This window comes from Elgaria multicarinata, chromosome 1, assembly GCF_023053635.1.
Source record: "Elgaria multicarinata webbii isolate HBS135686 ecotype San Diego chromosome 1, rElgMul1.1.pri, whole genome shotgun sequence".
Lineage (NCBI taxonomy): Eukaryota > Metazoa > Chordata > Lepidosauria > Squamata > Anguidae > Elgaria > Elgaria multicarinata.
The window spans coordinates 100,790,602-100,806,600 of NC_086171.1; the positions used below are offsets into that span (position 1 = coordinate 100,790,602).

At 41.9% G+C, this 15,999-nt stretch overlaps 1 protein-coding gene across 2 annotated transcripts; it reads left to right on the forward strand.

Annotated features, from left to right (window-relative positions):
• The first annotated feature begins 10 nt into the window (after positions 1-10).
• On the forward strand, positions 11-15,780 carry ZBTB37 (zinc finger and BTB domain containing 37). 2 transcript variants are annotated; one of them, XM_063117028.1, is made up of 4 exons: positions 11-46; positions 5,950-6,900; positions 9,541-9,640; positions 14,453-15,780. In XM_063117028.1, exons 2-4 carry the CDS (start codon positions 5,978-5,980, stop codon positions 14,939-14,941), a joined length of 1,512 nt encoding a protein of 503 aa, XP_062973098.1. In that variant the 5' UTR covers positions 11-46; positions 5,950-5,977; the 3' UTR covers positions 14,942-15,780. The 2 variants fall into 2 exon arrangements, with proteins under 2 accessions (XP_062973098.1, XP_062973105.1); XM_063117035.1 differs by lacking the exon at positions 14,453-15,780 and adding an exon at positions 10,386-10,733.
• The last annotated feature ends 219 nt before the right edge of the window (positions 15,781-15,999 follow it).

Consider the following 15,999-nt stretch of genomic DNA (forward strand, 5'->3'; position numbering starts at 1 on the left):
TTCGCTTCCGGAAGGGTGTTCGGGCTCGTCCCACCCCCCCCTGGAGGTACGTAGACGGTGTATTTCGGTCCCCTCGGGAAAGGGAAGAAGGCTTAGCGAGCTCTGACCTCCCGTTTCTTCCGCCCCCCTCGCAGATGAACCCCAGGAAAGTCTCCCTGGGGTGGCCTAAAGTATCCCTGAAATGAAGGGAGCAGCTTCCACCCGGCCCCCAATTTCTAGCCCCACTTACTCCCCTGCCTGTATCTTAGCAACGGAGTTTGTTCCCCTAAAAGCTTTCTTGTGTAAAAAATTGTGTCCCCCTTGCTTAACCTCACGCACCCCCGATTAGGCGAAGGCTGTCAGTTTTTAATTATTCCCCTTTTCATCCCCTCTCCATTCTTCCTTGTATCTTGCTATTTTAATTATCCATTATCTCAATATAATGCCTTTTAGTGTACAAAACGTTTATACTCTGTTCTAGTATGTTAGGTACGAGGAAAGGGGTTGTGTGAGTGTTGTGCCTCCTACTTAAATAAGAGTATTTTTTTATAAGAAAGAGGGCGAAGCATGAGAGCTAGGATTGGGGAAGTGCTTTAAATACTGCTACAAAGCCTGATCCTCTGCATGTTTACTTAGAAGTAGCCCCAACTGCTTTCAGTGGAACTTACTGCCAAATAAGTGTGCATAGGATTGCAGTCTTCAACATGTGGGGCTGTAACGTTCTTGGTTGTTCCTGAGAGGAGATTTGGTAGACATTTATAAAGTCATGCGTGGTGTGGAGAAAGTGGACATGTGAGGTTTGGCTTGAAAAGATAGAAAAGCCTGTTTCTTCATCTTCTTTGGATGTTGGAGATAATTTTCCCCCACTCAGTCCTAACATGATGTTACCCAATGCAATTGATTGGTAGTAGATTCAGGACAAAGCAAAGGAAATGTTTCTTCGCACAATGTGCAACTGATATATGGAATTTATTGGCAGACGTAGTAATAGCCACCAGCACAGATGACTTTAAAGGGGGAATAGGCATGGAAGAGAGGTCTATCAACTGCAACAGGTTCCGAGATAATATGCCACTGATCACAGTTCTGAGGGGCAACAACAAAGAAGGGTTGTTGCTTCCATGCTCTGCTTGTGGGCTTCCTGGAAGCATCTGGATGCACACAATTGAAAACAGAATGCTGGAACTTTGGTCTGTTCCAGTGGAGCTCTTATGATTTGGGGGTCAGATAATTTTGTACCAGAGTATGAGAACAGGAGTAGACAAGGAAAAAAGGGAAAGGGGCAATGGAGTAAGGCGAATTCACACACACACGCACACATAAGAAAAGGATTCTGATGTGTCATGTGTTTAAGCTTTATCTACACAGCTCTTAAAAATATTTTCAAATCATAATAAAGTGCTTTACAGCCACTGTCTTGTCCATCCTCATAATCGTGTTAGATGTAGCACTGACCATTTCTTATAAGCATCTATTGCAAAGATGCTGCCTGTCTACCTTTGTAGTTAATTTAAGATTGTAGAGATGTGGTGAAGGCAGAGCAGCAAGAGGAGTTTCTTCCAATTTTTCAACCCCACTGTTTCCACAGTTTCTATGAGTTTGTGTTTAAGATTATATGCTGCGAATTCATTAGCTTTTTACACTTGATAGTGTTTGCCCTTCAGTGCAAGTTTCTGCAGATTAGCCATTTCAGTCTGCATTAGTAATTATGAATGCGGAAACAATTAACATAGAATTAGCATTGCCACCTATGTTGCCATTTCATCACCCAGCCATTATGTACTATTAAAAGTCTTGATACAACTGTATTTTATTCCATTCTAATGTTGGACATCTTTTTACTGCTGCTTCCCTTTTGCCTCCATTTGTCCTTTCCTTAATCACAGTGCAAATGGCTAGTCTGTGCTCACCATTTGGAGGGAGTATGCAGGATAGTATCAGCCAGCAAATAATCAGTTGATTTTTGTTCCAACTTAAACTTATTTTGGAATGCTGGTGTTAAATAATTTTACCTAAGGAAAATGAAGAATACGATAGCTAGAAGATTATGATACACATTTATTAAAGGTATGCCTAGTCCCCCTGAAAGTCTCAGTTAGCCTGACCCCCATTATTGACTGCAGGAAGTGTGAAGTAGGAAGTAAAAGTCATGGAAGAATGGAATGCCATAAAACATCTGCCAGCACCTTCAATTCTGAATAAGTTGTAAAGGCCCATGTACAAAGACCATAGAAGTGATTGGAAGGTATGGTATCCTGAATCAACATCTCTGCCCCTTTGGTTAAGGCAGCATGCTTCAATGTTAGCCACAAATTAACTGGGTTCATACAATCATCACAGCCTGCTGTGGCTTGTTTCAGCTACAGCTTAGTTGCAATGTGTGCTGCCCACCCTTTTGAATATTCAAGTCTTAGTGTTCAGTCGCCATGGCTTATTGAGTTGTGTGAACCCAATGAGGGTGACTTTTGTGAGGGTAAACATCCCTTACATAACCCATCGGGTGTTTTAGAGATCCTCACTGCGTCTGCACAAATCGATAAGCCATAGAGCCCACCTGCTCCAGCTTGAATATTCAAAATTGACACCGCTTTGCTGTGCAACCCACCATGACTTAAATGAGCAACAGTGAGCTGTGGTGACCATATGAACCACACCACTAAGTATCCCACATCACACAGATCATTGGCTCTGAGCTACTGAGTTGGAACTCGCATCATGCCCCAGCTAAATTGGTTGGCATCACTTTTTTTAAAGAGGAAAACAGACTGAGAAACTGAGAAGGTATTACCAGAGGCAAAGAAGCTCAGAACTTTTTTTGCCTTTAATAATTGTATACAAGAAGCAATTTAGACAGGTAAAGCTTTTCTCATCCTTTTATGACAAGTTTATTTATTTTATTACATTTATATACCACCCCATAGCCGAAGCTCTCTGGGTGGTTTACAAAAGTTAAAAACAAGTTCAGTTGAACTTGCGAAATTCCATTTTCTCCCTTGATTGAAGGAACAGGAGTCTCAACAGTCTTGTCTTCTGTTCACCATAGCGGGAAACGTAGAAAGACAAATATATGCAGTAAAAAATTAAAAGTGGTACCCATTTAAGAAGGGTTCCTTCCCTGAAAAAAAATTAGAACTACAGATCACATTATAATGCATTGGTAATATAAAGCTGGAGCAAACATAACACACCTTGTCAAAAGTGGCAGATGAATGATGGGTTTTTTATACAAGCCCTAGTTACAGACTATCCTTGCCATACCCACAATGCTTTATCAGCATAAACTGCTTCTAGATCCATGAATCTCTGCATCACAGAAGTGAACATGAAGCCCACCACACTGCCTTCTGGGATATCATTTCCAGAAATACCTGTTTTCAGAATTCGTATAGCAGGCAGCAGATCTATTCAGTCAGGTAACACTAAGAACCCAGTTGTCACAGAGTGTGATTTCAGATCAGTGAAATCATAAAGCACAATAAGCTATTTTTCTGTGTGATTAAGAAGAAAGAAGACTTGTTTGGGGGAAAGGGTGTGGCTTCCCAACCCGGAGTATCTTTCTATAGTAGCGTTGGGGAGTTTTTCATTTCCATTCTATTCCTAGAGTACATTATGGCCTCTGCACACAATGACATCATGATGCATGAGCATCAGTACCCTGCTGCCACGGCTAAGTTTAAGTACCTTGGGTTCTATACTAGGCTTCTAGTGGTACCACACAGGTTGGACAGACACCAGTAAATAGTTTTGTGGACAGTATTTGTCCACTCAACTCTTTGAACTTCATAAAGATTTTTCATCTTGTTCTGAGTTATGCTTATTAGTCGGAAGGATAGCAAACGTTATTGCGCTAGCTTTGTCCTCTTGTTAAGCACTTTCTAATTGGTCCAAAAAGTTTGTATAGCTTTATTGCTACATTCTTCAGAAGGCTACAAAGTACTTGTTTCTTCCCCCTTCCCATTAACTGCTAGAGCAGCGGTTCTCAACCTGTGGGTCGGGACCCCTTTGGGGGTCGAATGACCCTTTCACAGGGGTCGCCTAAGACCATCGGAAAACACATATTTCTGATGGTTTAGGAAACTGTATTGTCTGAACTATGTCATGTATCATCTTTTGTATTATTAAAGCTATTGTTATGTATTATTTTCATTAGCAAACCATCCCATGACAATGGATCGTGTAGAGAAGAACGAAAATAATTTTATGGTTGGGGGTCACCACAACATGAGGAACTGTATTAAAGGGTCGCGGCATTAGGAAGGTTGAGAACCACTGTGCTAGAGGAAAGGGCTGAAAGTCCTACAGGTCTCATGAAATATTATCTCAGTTCAATTTGCTAGTGTGTGGCTAGGCAGCTGCAATATTGTTTGGCTAATCTAAAATATTAAGTGGGTGATATAATGGCCAGACACTGAAGGCCATTTTCTGTAATCTGAACAATGTCCTTTAAATGCTCCTTACCATCATCCACTCTAATGTTTTAGGAGATGCAATCTAGAAATGAGGTTTGAGCATGCCCTTTTGAAAGGAATGTCAGCTGTGCAAGATCTGTTCTTGTGCCTGAACCATTCTTATCAGCATGCCAAGAGAATGAAATGGTAGTCATGTAGAGTCTACTTATATATTTGTAGTAGATGGTGATTACCTAATACACATGGGAAAAGGGAGAATTGTTAGAATTAAAGCTAAATGTTGTGAGGTGGTATTAGCTTAGGTTAATATATCAACTGCGTCCTTATCTGGACATAGATAGCCTAACTACAGTTATCCATGGTTTGATAATCTCTCTTCTGCAATTACTGCAATGTTATATATGGCGCTGCCATTGAAAATAGTCCGGAAATTCAGCTGGTTCAAAATAGAGAAGCGAGTTTGTTAATGGAGACTGGCCAATGTGGTTATATCATGCCAGTAGTTTTCCATCTGCACTGACTGCCAGTCCATTTCCAGGCCCAATTCAAATTCCTAAACAGCTTGGTACCAGGTTACCTGAAGGATCGCCTCTTCCCATATACACCTGCCCATACCCTAAAATCATCTCCAATGGTACTTCTCTGGGAGCCCCTGCCAAAGGAATTAAGGTAGGTGGCTACTAAGAAGAGGGCCTTTTCTGTTGTGGCACCCCAGTTGTGGAATGAGCTTCCCAGAGAGGTTCTCCTGGTACATACGTTGTGCTACTTTCGGCACCAGGGGAAGATCTTTTTATTTTCCCAGGCATTTTAGTTTTTAGTTTCTGTTTTAAAACTGGTATTGTATTTTAAATCTATCTGTTAGCTTCTATTTGATTTTGATTTTTTATACTATATAGCAATGTAATAAATAGCCCAACAATATCTGCGGGGCCACAGGTTCCATATCCCTGTTTGGGCCATGTACTGTCCAAAGTTCTAGGTAGTGTGTGTGTGTGTGTGTGTGTGTGTGTGTGTGTAATTTTGTGAGCTGTCTAGAGAGTTTTGGCTATTGGATAGTATATAAATGAAATGAACATAGATACCAATCTTAATAGCTTTACAGCTGTTTTTCCCCATATAGCTGTTTTAAACTAATTTTGACCAGCATGTTTGCTGAGGGGATTACATTTTATCAAATGTGAGCCAGACACATATTCACAAATACATGCAAACATAATGGCCTAACTCTTAATGTATTGTTAAGCAGAAGAAATTGCTGCAGTAGCAGAGTTCCGATGCTCTTTCCGTTGTGCAAGCAGTTGATCTAGCGCTAGTGGGCCACATTGTAAACCTAAGATCTGCAAGTGAAACTTTAGTTGCATTCTTCCCTTGCACATAGTTCAGAAGTTGTTTTCTGCTAACACAACACCATTTGCTCTAGCTGAATGACACCATTGGATACCCTCCATTATGTGAGAACTGACCATTTTTTAACCCTATTGACTTCTTCATGTAGTATAAGAAGCAGGCATAAAGATAAGTCTTTTCTAATGCTACCTGTGGTGCCATTTTCCTTTGTTAGGGTTGCTCCACCTGCAACTGGAGCCGTCATGGAGAAAAGTGGGAACATTCAGTTGGAGATTCCTGACTTCAGCAATTCTGTTCTGAGCCACCTCAATCAGCTGCGCATGCAGGGCCGGCTATGTGACATTGTGGTTAATGTTCAGGGCCAAGCCTTCAGGGCACACAAGGTAGTCCTGGCTGCTAGCTCGCCTTACTTTCGGGACCACATGTCACTCAACGAGATGAGCACAGTCTCCATCTCTGTCATCAAGAACCCCACTGTGTTTGAGCAGCTCCTCTCTTTTTGTTACACTGGGAGAATATGCCTCCAGCTGGCCGATATCATAAGCTATCTGACTGCAGCCAGTTTCCTGCAGATGCAACACATTATAGACAAATGTACACAGATCTTGGAGGGCATTCATTTTAAGATCAATGTGGCTGAGGTTGAAGCGGAACTGAGCCAAACAAGGGCAAAGCATCAAGAAAGGCCTCCAGAATCTCATCGGGCTTCTCCGTCTTTGAATCGTTCTCTGAGCCCACACCACAGCACTCCAAAAGGAAGCCGTATGGGCCAAGTCAGCACAGTGCTGGACATTCGGGAACTGAGTCCTCCTGAGGAGTCTACAAGCCCTCAGATAATTGAGCAGAGCTCAGATGTGGAGAGCAGGGAGCCTATACTGAGGATTAATAGGGCAGGCCAGTGGTATGTGGAGACAGGAGTGGCAGATCATGGTGGGCAGGGTGATGATGATGTCAAAGTCCTTGGAGCAGTACGTATCAAAACGGAGAACTTGGAGGAGTGGTTGGGGACAGAGAATCAGCCATCTGGAGAAGACGGGAGCAGTGCTGAGGAAGTCACCGCCATGGTGATTGATACCACAGGCCATGGATCCATGGGACAAGAAAGTTACACCTTAGGCTCATCAGGAGCAAAAGTGGCAAGGCCAACCAGCACTGAGATTGACAGGTAAGACTGACAAGTATTATTATTATTATTGCACTGATTCATGTCCAAGAGTGTTCTGGGCATTGTACAAGTAACCTTAAGGACAGGACTTGATTAAAGTGGCCGATAGGGTGGTGGCTTAGACAATATTAACAGCAGAAGTTGTAGAAATTGTGAGCTTGGCAGTCAGAGAGCCCAGTAGAATATGGTGATGAACTCCCATTCCTTAACTAGGAGAAATTTCACAAAACCTTTAAATGGGACTTAATCTATGCCTGGCAAGGAACTGTAATCCACTCCCTAAGGTATCATTATGGGATAAATCAGATGCTATGAAAGGTTTGTGTTCTTCAGCAACAGTGGGCATTAGCAATTTTCTGAAACAGAAAAAGTCTCTTTAACGTTCACTGATCGATCACATGCCCCTTTTCAGGATGTGGAGAGAATGACAACTTCTATACACATTCTAATGCACTTTTTTGAGTTGTCTCTCATATCTGTCTGGCTTCCCTAGCACTAGTATTTATTATTTTGCTGTATTTGATCAAAATTAATCATTGCGTTGAATTAACCTGTTTAATTTGTATATAGCAGGGGTGGGTAACACGCAACCCATGGGGTGCATGAGACCCCCACTGTCCTGGAATATGGTAAAAAGATTTTTTATTTTCAGTGCCCATGGGTAGAGTGGGGGATGTGGCATGAAATGGCCTCCAGATTTGCTGCAGTTGCATATCTCTAGTGTATAGCATGCCCTATCTTGAAGGCTCAGAGATATTAACAGTAAATTTAAAGTATATACATATCTAAAATAAATCTGAACTGATTAAAGATATTAAATATGCTCATCCCGGCATATTTAATATGTACTTTAAGGCACCTTTTTCCCAGCCAAAAACGTCGCACAGTGGTTCTGAAAGATGCACAGGACTGGACTGGGCAGATTACTAAAGTAAGGGAATACCTATCATTGATTCAGTTCAGACATCAGGCCAATCTACGTTTTGCCCTAAGCCAGTGGTGAGAAACTTTTTTCAGTCCGAGACCCAGATTGCATTTTGAAGAAGTTCTCAGACCACATTCTGCTGGTGGGTGAGACTGCAGGCAAAACTGGGCAGGGCTGGAAAATCCAACCCCCACCCTAAATTCCGTTGTTACCAATTTAAAGCTGCTCATAAATAAGTAACTTTTTGTTACCAGTTGTTACCAGTTTAAAGCCATTGTTACCAATTTAAAGCTACTCATAAATAAGTGGGAGAAGCCTCTGCATCATTACTCAGAAGTAAGCAAGGCAGAGTCACTCAGCAGCACTTTCAAATAGCATTTCTACTCGGAAGTAAGAATGAGTATTATGTCTACTCAAAAGTAAACATAGCAAGCTTCCACATGGCCACTAAGCAGGACCAAATCACTCAGCAGCTTCCAATTCCCGCCCTATCTTCCACGGTAGGAAAAGCTCTTATCTGCTGTCAGTAGCTGATTGCAGGTAAGGGCTTTCTTCTGCTAAGCACTGAGAAAGGGAGCCTTTGACAATGTTAAGCAGGAGGAAGCGCCTATCTCCAATCAGCTGCTAATCTATGATAAGAGCATTTTGCTCCATGGTCGAAGGGACACAGCTTCGGGGAGAAGCTTCCAGGCCAAATGGAGAAAAAAACCCGCTCGTGGGTAATCAGGCCTGTGTTCTGGAGGTTCCCTATCTCTGTTCTTATAGTTCATTAGAACCGAATCCATGGTTTGCGCTTCCAAATAATCGGACAAATAGTTTCAATCTGCTTGCCCACTTTCATATTCTGTTTGCTTAGCACTCCCATCTCTACATATAGTGGTGTCTGAAGGTGGAACAATGGCTGTAAGCATGGTTTGTCTATTTAGAGGTTATTGTGAACTGTCCAAAGTTAAGCTTCCTTAACCATAGTTTGGCATGAAGTCTGAATTGAGCATTTTAGTTTGCATTTGTTTGTATTATTTGAAGCACAAATGGTAGTAAGCGAGCGCTTTTGGTTGCTTTTGTAGAGGAAGTGGTCACTGAGGCTAATGTGTCAGATGCAACTTGCTTTTGTTGTGTGTACTGCTGTGTGTTTGTATTCTTCTATTTGACTTCTCTTCCCCAGTCCTCTTTGGAGGATGGGAGTGTTGCTGCTTTTAAATGGTGGAATGTGCATCAACTGGATATGTTAAACAGTCTGTAAATGCTCCAGAAGCTAAAGTTCAAAGAACACGTCTGACCTAGGCTAATTTGCCTGCTAGGGTTTCTCAATACCCAGCGTCTGTGATCCTTCTGCTTTGGTGAGCTGGCCTGAGGTAGTGTTCATCCTGTCTTCTCATCCTAATCAGTTTCCTTGCCCCAGGGACTAAAGTCGCTTCATAAAGCTTCTAGGTACTTTACTTAATTCCTGGACTGTCTTAATTTACTTCCATTGGCAACTCAGAATCAATCAAGTTCCCTTAAAAAAAATCACCATCCACTTTACACTTTGTCCAATCTATTATTATTATTATTATTATTATTATTATTATTATTTATATTTATATACCGTCCCACAGCCAAAGCGCTACCCCCTGCACCCCATGTTATCTACTAGTGATGGAGCAGAAGTTCAGTTATTTCTCATGTCTTTCTATATTGCACAAATAGCCATTAATCTCTATTTCCATCTGCAGATTTAGCCCTTCTGGTAGTGTGGTTACTGTAAATGAGCGGTACAGGTCAAAAAGCGAATCTCCATGGCGGATGGATGAACCTAAACAGCCTAGTTCCCAGGTGGGTGTCCCTTGCTGGGGCTTAATTACTATTCTTATTCATAGAAAAATCCACAGCTAGGCACTTTGCATTTGGGGGGAAAGTCGGCCCCCAACATTAGACCCTTCAAATAGGTCACTGCTCTTGTGGAAGGGAGTGGTCACTGTGCAGGCCTAAAGCTCACAAGGAAGTGATCTAACTGCAAAGGGAGCCACTGAGAGGTTCCCCATTCTCAGATCACCATCCACCTGCCCAGTCAAGAACTCATGGTCTAGTATGTGACCTGCCACTTTTGATGGACTGAAAATATGTTGGGAGAGTCCTACGATTGTCATGGCAGCCGTAAAACCCAGAGTCATCCCTAATAAGGTGCCTCAGCATAGATGTTGATGTCCTTGAACCTGTAACTATGGGAGCCTTCAATACAATGTCTGAAACCCTTCTGTCAGCAAAGGCAGGAACAAAAAAGGAGGAAGCATTCAAGGTGCACTGGAAATAATATAGTTTATTAGGCACAATATATTTTGAGATGAGACTCTTGAGATATGTGCAATGATAACATGTGGAGCAGAACAGCAGCTTCAGTGTGAGCTGTTAAGAAGGCAGTTGGATGCAGGTTGTGTATATTGCAAGTTCATAATTATTTATTTATTTAGTGACTTAGTTTGTTATTGCATTTCTATACCACCCAATTGTGGACGCTCTCTGGATGGTTCACAAAAATTATAAAAATTAAGAACCTATAAGGACGTATTCTTTTTTTCAGTCGTGTTCACCACAGAGAATACATGCTAAAACAGCTCACCACCTGCTGCATGACCCATCTGGTGTATTCTTTTAATGTCTTTGTGAGAAATTATGCATTGGTCAAACTTCATGAGCTCTCGAGACACACGTAGGAGAACACAGCAGTAATATTTGCGAAGATTTGGTGTGCTCCCCTTGTATAATAGAGAAATTATATAAGCATGTTGTGAAAATGTTATTATTGAACTTTGTACAGTTCAACATCCAGAAGCTTCAACAAGGAACTGAGTTTCCTCCCTTTTTAACAACACATTCCCTTTCATTTCTGCTACAGTTAAGCTATTTGTAATTAAGTTTATCCCAGTCTATAGGTTTTAAATAATTGTTTTATTTGTATTTATTACTTAATAGTTTCAACTGTGTTATTGAAATTATTCAAAGTATATATATATGAATTTTTTTATTCTTTCCTTGATGAAAAGCACTCGAAATGTGTTAGACCTAATAAACTACATATTTCCAGTGCACCTGGATGCCTTCTTCTTTGGTTGCTTTTTTGTATTGGTGCCCTCCTGCCTTCTCTCCTTAGCTAAGGCAAGAAGACTACTAGGCGAGAAGTGATCAGTGTACTAACACCAGGGATGATGTTAGCACCTGATATCCGCGGGCAGCTAGCTGCCAGACTCCACTGGTGGCTTTGGGGGCCCTTAATTGTTTTGCGGCCTGACACACTGAGTAGCCCAAGGCAGCTGGATCTAGTCACACATTTGATTTCCCACAGTGCTGCTGATCTAGTGCTACTCTGGGAGGCTATACTCCCAGAGTAGCACCACCACCGCCTGATAAACCAGCCAGGGGGCCCTGGCAGAGGAGGGGCCCCACTAGAGGAATGTTTGCCCAGGGTCCCCTCAAAATTTGAGCCAGTCCTGATTAACAGAATCTCTAATCTGCCCCAATTTGCTCAATATCAGGTAATAACAAACAAAACCAGGACTTACCCAGACAGACAAAGAGAGAGAGAGAGTGGGGAGATGGTATACCCCCTTCCCTGTCCTCCTGTCTATATTAGTCTTGCATCTAGAAACTGCAGGCAAAGGTGAAAGAGAGCAACTCTCCCCGTCATTTCCCGCAGCTTCACCACCCTTGGTCTTGGTACTATAAACCAGGTGCCCCCCCCCCACACACACACATTTAAGTTCAGATTCTGGATTATAGTTGTTTTATTATTCATTAAACTATTTTCAGACTATCAACCATAATAATAGATCTCTGAGAAGAATACAGTCTTTAAAAATAATTCAACACAAAATATAAAACAATCCACAATCCAGTATATAAACTCAGAAATGGCAAACAAAACCGAGCTATAATTAATGAAATGCAAAAACTTGGGTAAATATCCAGGTGGTGAAGTGAAGCCAATGTCGGTGCCAGCTGGACCTCCAAGGGACGGGCATTCTGTAACCAGGGTGCCACAGCCAAGAAGGTCCTCTTTTATGTCTCCACATAATGGCCATTTTCCCTTGCCTGGGCATGCTCTGAGATGTGATTTCGGTATAGAGGTCGCCATAGACCAACTATTTCCTCTGAGCAAAGTGTCATCTTGGTTATGTGGGTTTTATCCTGATATTGACACACAGAAATTATTTTACAGGACTCTGAGATCAGGCTTTTCTTTCCATCTTTTACTTCAAAATCTCAAACACTCTTCACATGATAAGAAGATATGGTATGTGAGCATAGAACATATACAAAAATACAAAGTGGTTGTAACAAGCAAAACATTTTTCAAAAAGCTTTCTAAGAATTGTTCCGGGAGCATGTCTTCCTTAAAAAAAGAGTAAAATATCTTACCCATATGACATTTCTGAGCTGACTCCAAAAGGATAGAGAAGTCAAGATAAGGACAGATATTGTCATCTTCAAATTTCTCAGCTGTGTCCCTAATATTTATATGATTCCCGGGAAGCTGGTTGAATATAATGCTTAGCAAAGAAAGGGACCTAAGCTCAGCACTCATTGTTATTATTTTATTAAAATTCCAATTATGATCTATGAGTAATATATTTATTTCATTGAAAACAATGCTGCAAACAGATTTCCTGTAAGTTCGCAAAACAAGAAACTTGATTTTAAATCTCATCTGAGTTCACTTTCTCGACCTTTGTTGTATTTGGACTAGCTTAAACCTGAACTGTTTTGAATTCTGTTGACTTCCCAAAGTATTTCATGTCATTTTCATTTATGTCATAAGAAGAAAATTTTTACAATATTATCTTTACTTCCTAACCAGACATTCTTCCTTCCAACTTTTTATATGAAGCACATGTTATTCCCCCCCCCTCAGATTCAGTAGAAAAAGTTCATCCTCTTTTGTGAATTGTCACTTACATTAAAAGCAATAGACTTTTAACAATAGTAGCTTTTAACAATAGCTTAACAATAGTAGGCTAAGAGGTCAGAGGAGAAATACACCGGGCCTGTTTAGACAACACTGTAGGCCATGGTTAGGCCGCTAACCCTTTTGCAGCCAATGGTTAGTGAGCCTGTTTAAACTGTGCTTATGTAGCCACCATGATTAGGAATTGTTCCCATGACACACTAAGCCATAATGGGCCCATTCAGATGACACACTAAGCCATGGTTAGGCAGCTGACTCTTTTGCAGCAAATGGTTAGTACACGTGTTTAAACCATGGTTATGTAGCCACCATGGTTAGGAATGGTTCACATGACACACTATCCCATAATGTTTAGCTTAAAATGCTTAACTACCATGGCTCAGCATGTTTAGCTCCAGATGCTTAACCACTATGGCTTGGCTTGTTGTCTGAACAGTATAGTATGTCAGAGTAATGCATTTGCAAAAATTAAAATGATTCAAGCTTAGAACATGAGTGTATCTAATATTTCACATGTTTATGAGAGATATAGAGAACCAAATATTTAGTCATATTTGAATATTTGACAAGCTTCTAGTAGTAAGATTCACAATAAAATATCTTTGGTGGATCTTAAATGTTAATAGTTGGGCAGGTGTATACAGGTACTCTGCCACTATGGGACAATCTGGCATTTAACTAAGCACCACAAAGTTCAAGGGCAAGTTGGCTCTGGTCATCTTGGTTGAAGGAAGGACTGGAAAGTGGGACATGTTTTACAAATCTGAATCCATTTCCCCATATCTATTCCCATCATTATATCCCCCCCCCAAACTTGGCTAAAACCACTTGGATCATAGTGCTCTCCATGGGATATTACCACAATTGTCCCGGTACAGAAGTCTGGACAATTGTAATATCCCGTGGAGGGCACATGAGTTAGGGAGGGGATGTACCTGGCTGCCTTCTAGAGCTCCCCCGATGAGGAATATTGCTAATTTAATTCTGCCTGGCCCTGGCCACTACTAGGATAGGAGATCAATAGCATAGCTTTATTTATTTATTTATTGCATTTCTATACCGCCCAATAGCCGAAGCTCTCTGGGTGGTTTACAAAATTAAGACAATTCAAGTATAAAACAACAGTATAAAACCATAATATACCACTCTGAGCTGCTTAGAAGATTATCAGGATACAAATGTTTCAAATCAAAACAATGAACCTGTGACAAATTAGAGAACTGTTAAGAGTTTTAATCCTGCTTTTCCTCCAAGGAACTCAGAGTGGCATACAGAGTGCTCTCGCCGTCCCCTGCCCCTTCATAACAAGCGATGAGGTCGTTAGGTTGAGAGAGAGAGTGTGATTGCTTCAACGTCGCCCAGTGGCAGCTTCATGATTGTGGATCAAACTGGTTGTGACCGTGGAAGCCATGTTTGTTTTTCATACATCTGTCCCCTTCACGTGTAAACTCCATCGAATGGGGCAGATGCTTGGATAATCAAGTGTAGCTGCCTATGTCACATCTAGTTTAGCCCTGAGAGGGGAACTGAATGCAGTTCTTCTAAAGTGCCTCACTACTGCCACATCACACCGATGCTCTTACCTTTTTTGGATCCAGAGAGCCTTAGAAGAATGAAATTATTCTTTTCTCACGTACAAACTAGCTAACTATGCTTCCTCTTTCTCCATAATGTTTCTGCTTTAGGTGGAAGAGTCTGCTATAGTTGGAGTGAGTGGCTACGTTGAATATCTCCGTGAACAGGAAGTATCTGAGCGGTGGTTTCGCTACAACCCACGTCTCACTTGTATCTATTGTGCTAAATCTTTCAACCAGAAGGGCAGCCTGGACCGGCACATGCGGCTCCACATGGGCATCACGCCTTTTGTTTGCCGTATGTGTGGCAAAAAATATACCCGCAAGGATCAGCTGGAGTACCACATCCGCAAACACACGGGCAACAAGCCCTTTCACTGCCACGTCTGTGGGAAGAGCTTTCCCTTCCAGGCCATCCTCAACCAGCACTTTCGAAAAAATCACCCTGGCTGCATGCCTCTGGAAGGGCCACACAGCATCTCCCCAGAGACCACCGTCACGTCAAGAGGACAAGGGGAGGAAGAATCTCCTCTTCGGGAAGAAGCCGGCATGGCGGGGGAGACAGCACAGGGATCTGTGTCCACCACGGGGCCAGATTGAAGCAGAGTGCTCAATGGGTGAGGGGGATCCTCTCCAGCTGTAAGCCAACCCCACTGAGATGGCGAGCCCGTGTTGTCATTCGTGCAATGTCGCTGCTGGACAGACATGCTCCTGAGATGTTGCCAAAATAGAAAAGATAAGATAACAAAGTGCTAAAAGTCCCCCCTTCTTTTCCTCATCTCCTTGGGGAGGGGGAAACAAAAACTGGGTCAACTAACCTCTGATTCAGGGATTGACAGCTTTTGGGGGTCTTTTAAAGGAATAATAATGATTCAATAGCGATCAAGGAGGGAGAGCTTTTTTATTTTATTTTTTGCAAGAGACCCTGTAGTCCTGTGGGCTATGAGGCATAGCTGTGGCCAGTGCAGAGCATCAGCACCTGTATTCATCACAGTGGTACCGCCGTAGGAGTCATGTGGTCAAGAGCTGGCTAGTCTCCCTTTTGTGCCCCCTGCCCCAAACCTCCCAGGTAATTCTCTTTTGAGAAGAGTGGCTGTCTTGGTAGAACCTACCTTGCCTGACTGTATTTTATCTCATTTTATTTTGATGTGTCTTTTTAAAAATTGACCCATTACTTAAGGGCTGTGGGGGGTGGGGGCTTGCCCATTTAAGGTGCATGGCCTTGCCTGTTTGTTATGAGGCTAGCAACCTTCTGAGCAGTATTTTAGAGTTGTTACAATATTTAAGTAACTAAGCTACTGAAAAAGAGGGAACTGGCTGTGAGGCTCTGCTGTGGGCGGGGGTGATATTTTCATTGGTGAAACGTGGATCACGCAGAACACTTTGCAGTCTCTGCGCACTGAAAAAATGGGGTGAGGTTTCCAGTCATGATGAATTGTTAAGACCGTGGCTTTGCCCCAAAGGTCATCCCTTGCACTTGATCTAATATAACAGCAATATTTGTATATCAAGATAGTCAAATCCCAATGGGGAAAGAAATCACGATTTGTCTGTCTGTGAGTGTCTCCCTGTTTGGTATTTTTATATGAAAAAATGCAAAAAAAAATGTTACCCACATTAGTAATAATTTAGGAGGGTCCAATTTCCTACAAGCAATG

Excerpts from the sequence above, each read along its gene's own strand:
- ZBTB37 (XM_063117028.1), top strand. The coding sequence starts at position 5,978 with ATGGAGAAAAGTGGGAACATTCAGTTGGAGATTCCTGACTTCAGCAAT. Across the intron at positions 6,901-9,540 it reads ACCAGCACTGAGATTGACAG|ATTTAGCCCTTCTGGTAGTG; the intron begins GTAAGACTGACA and ends TTCCATCTGCAG. Across the intron at positions 9,641-14,452 it reads CTAAACAGCCTAGTTCCCAG|GTGGAAGAGTCTGCTATAGT; the intron begins GTGGGTGTCCCT and ends TTTCTGCTTTAG.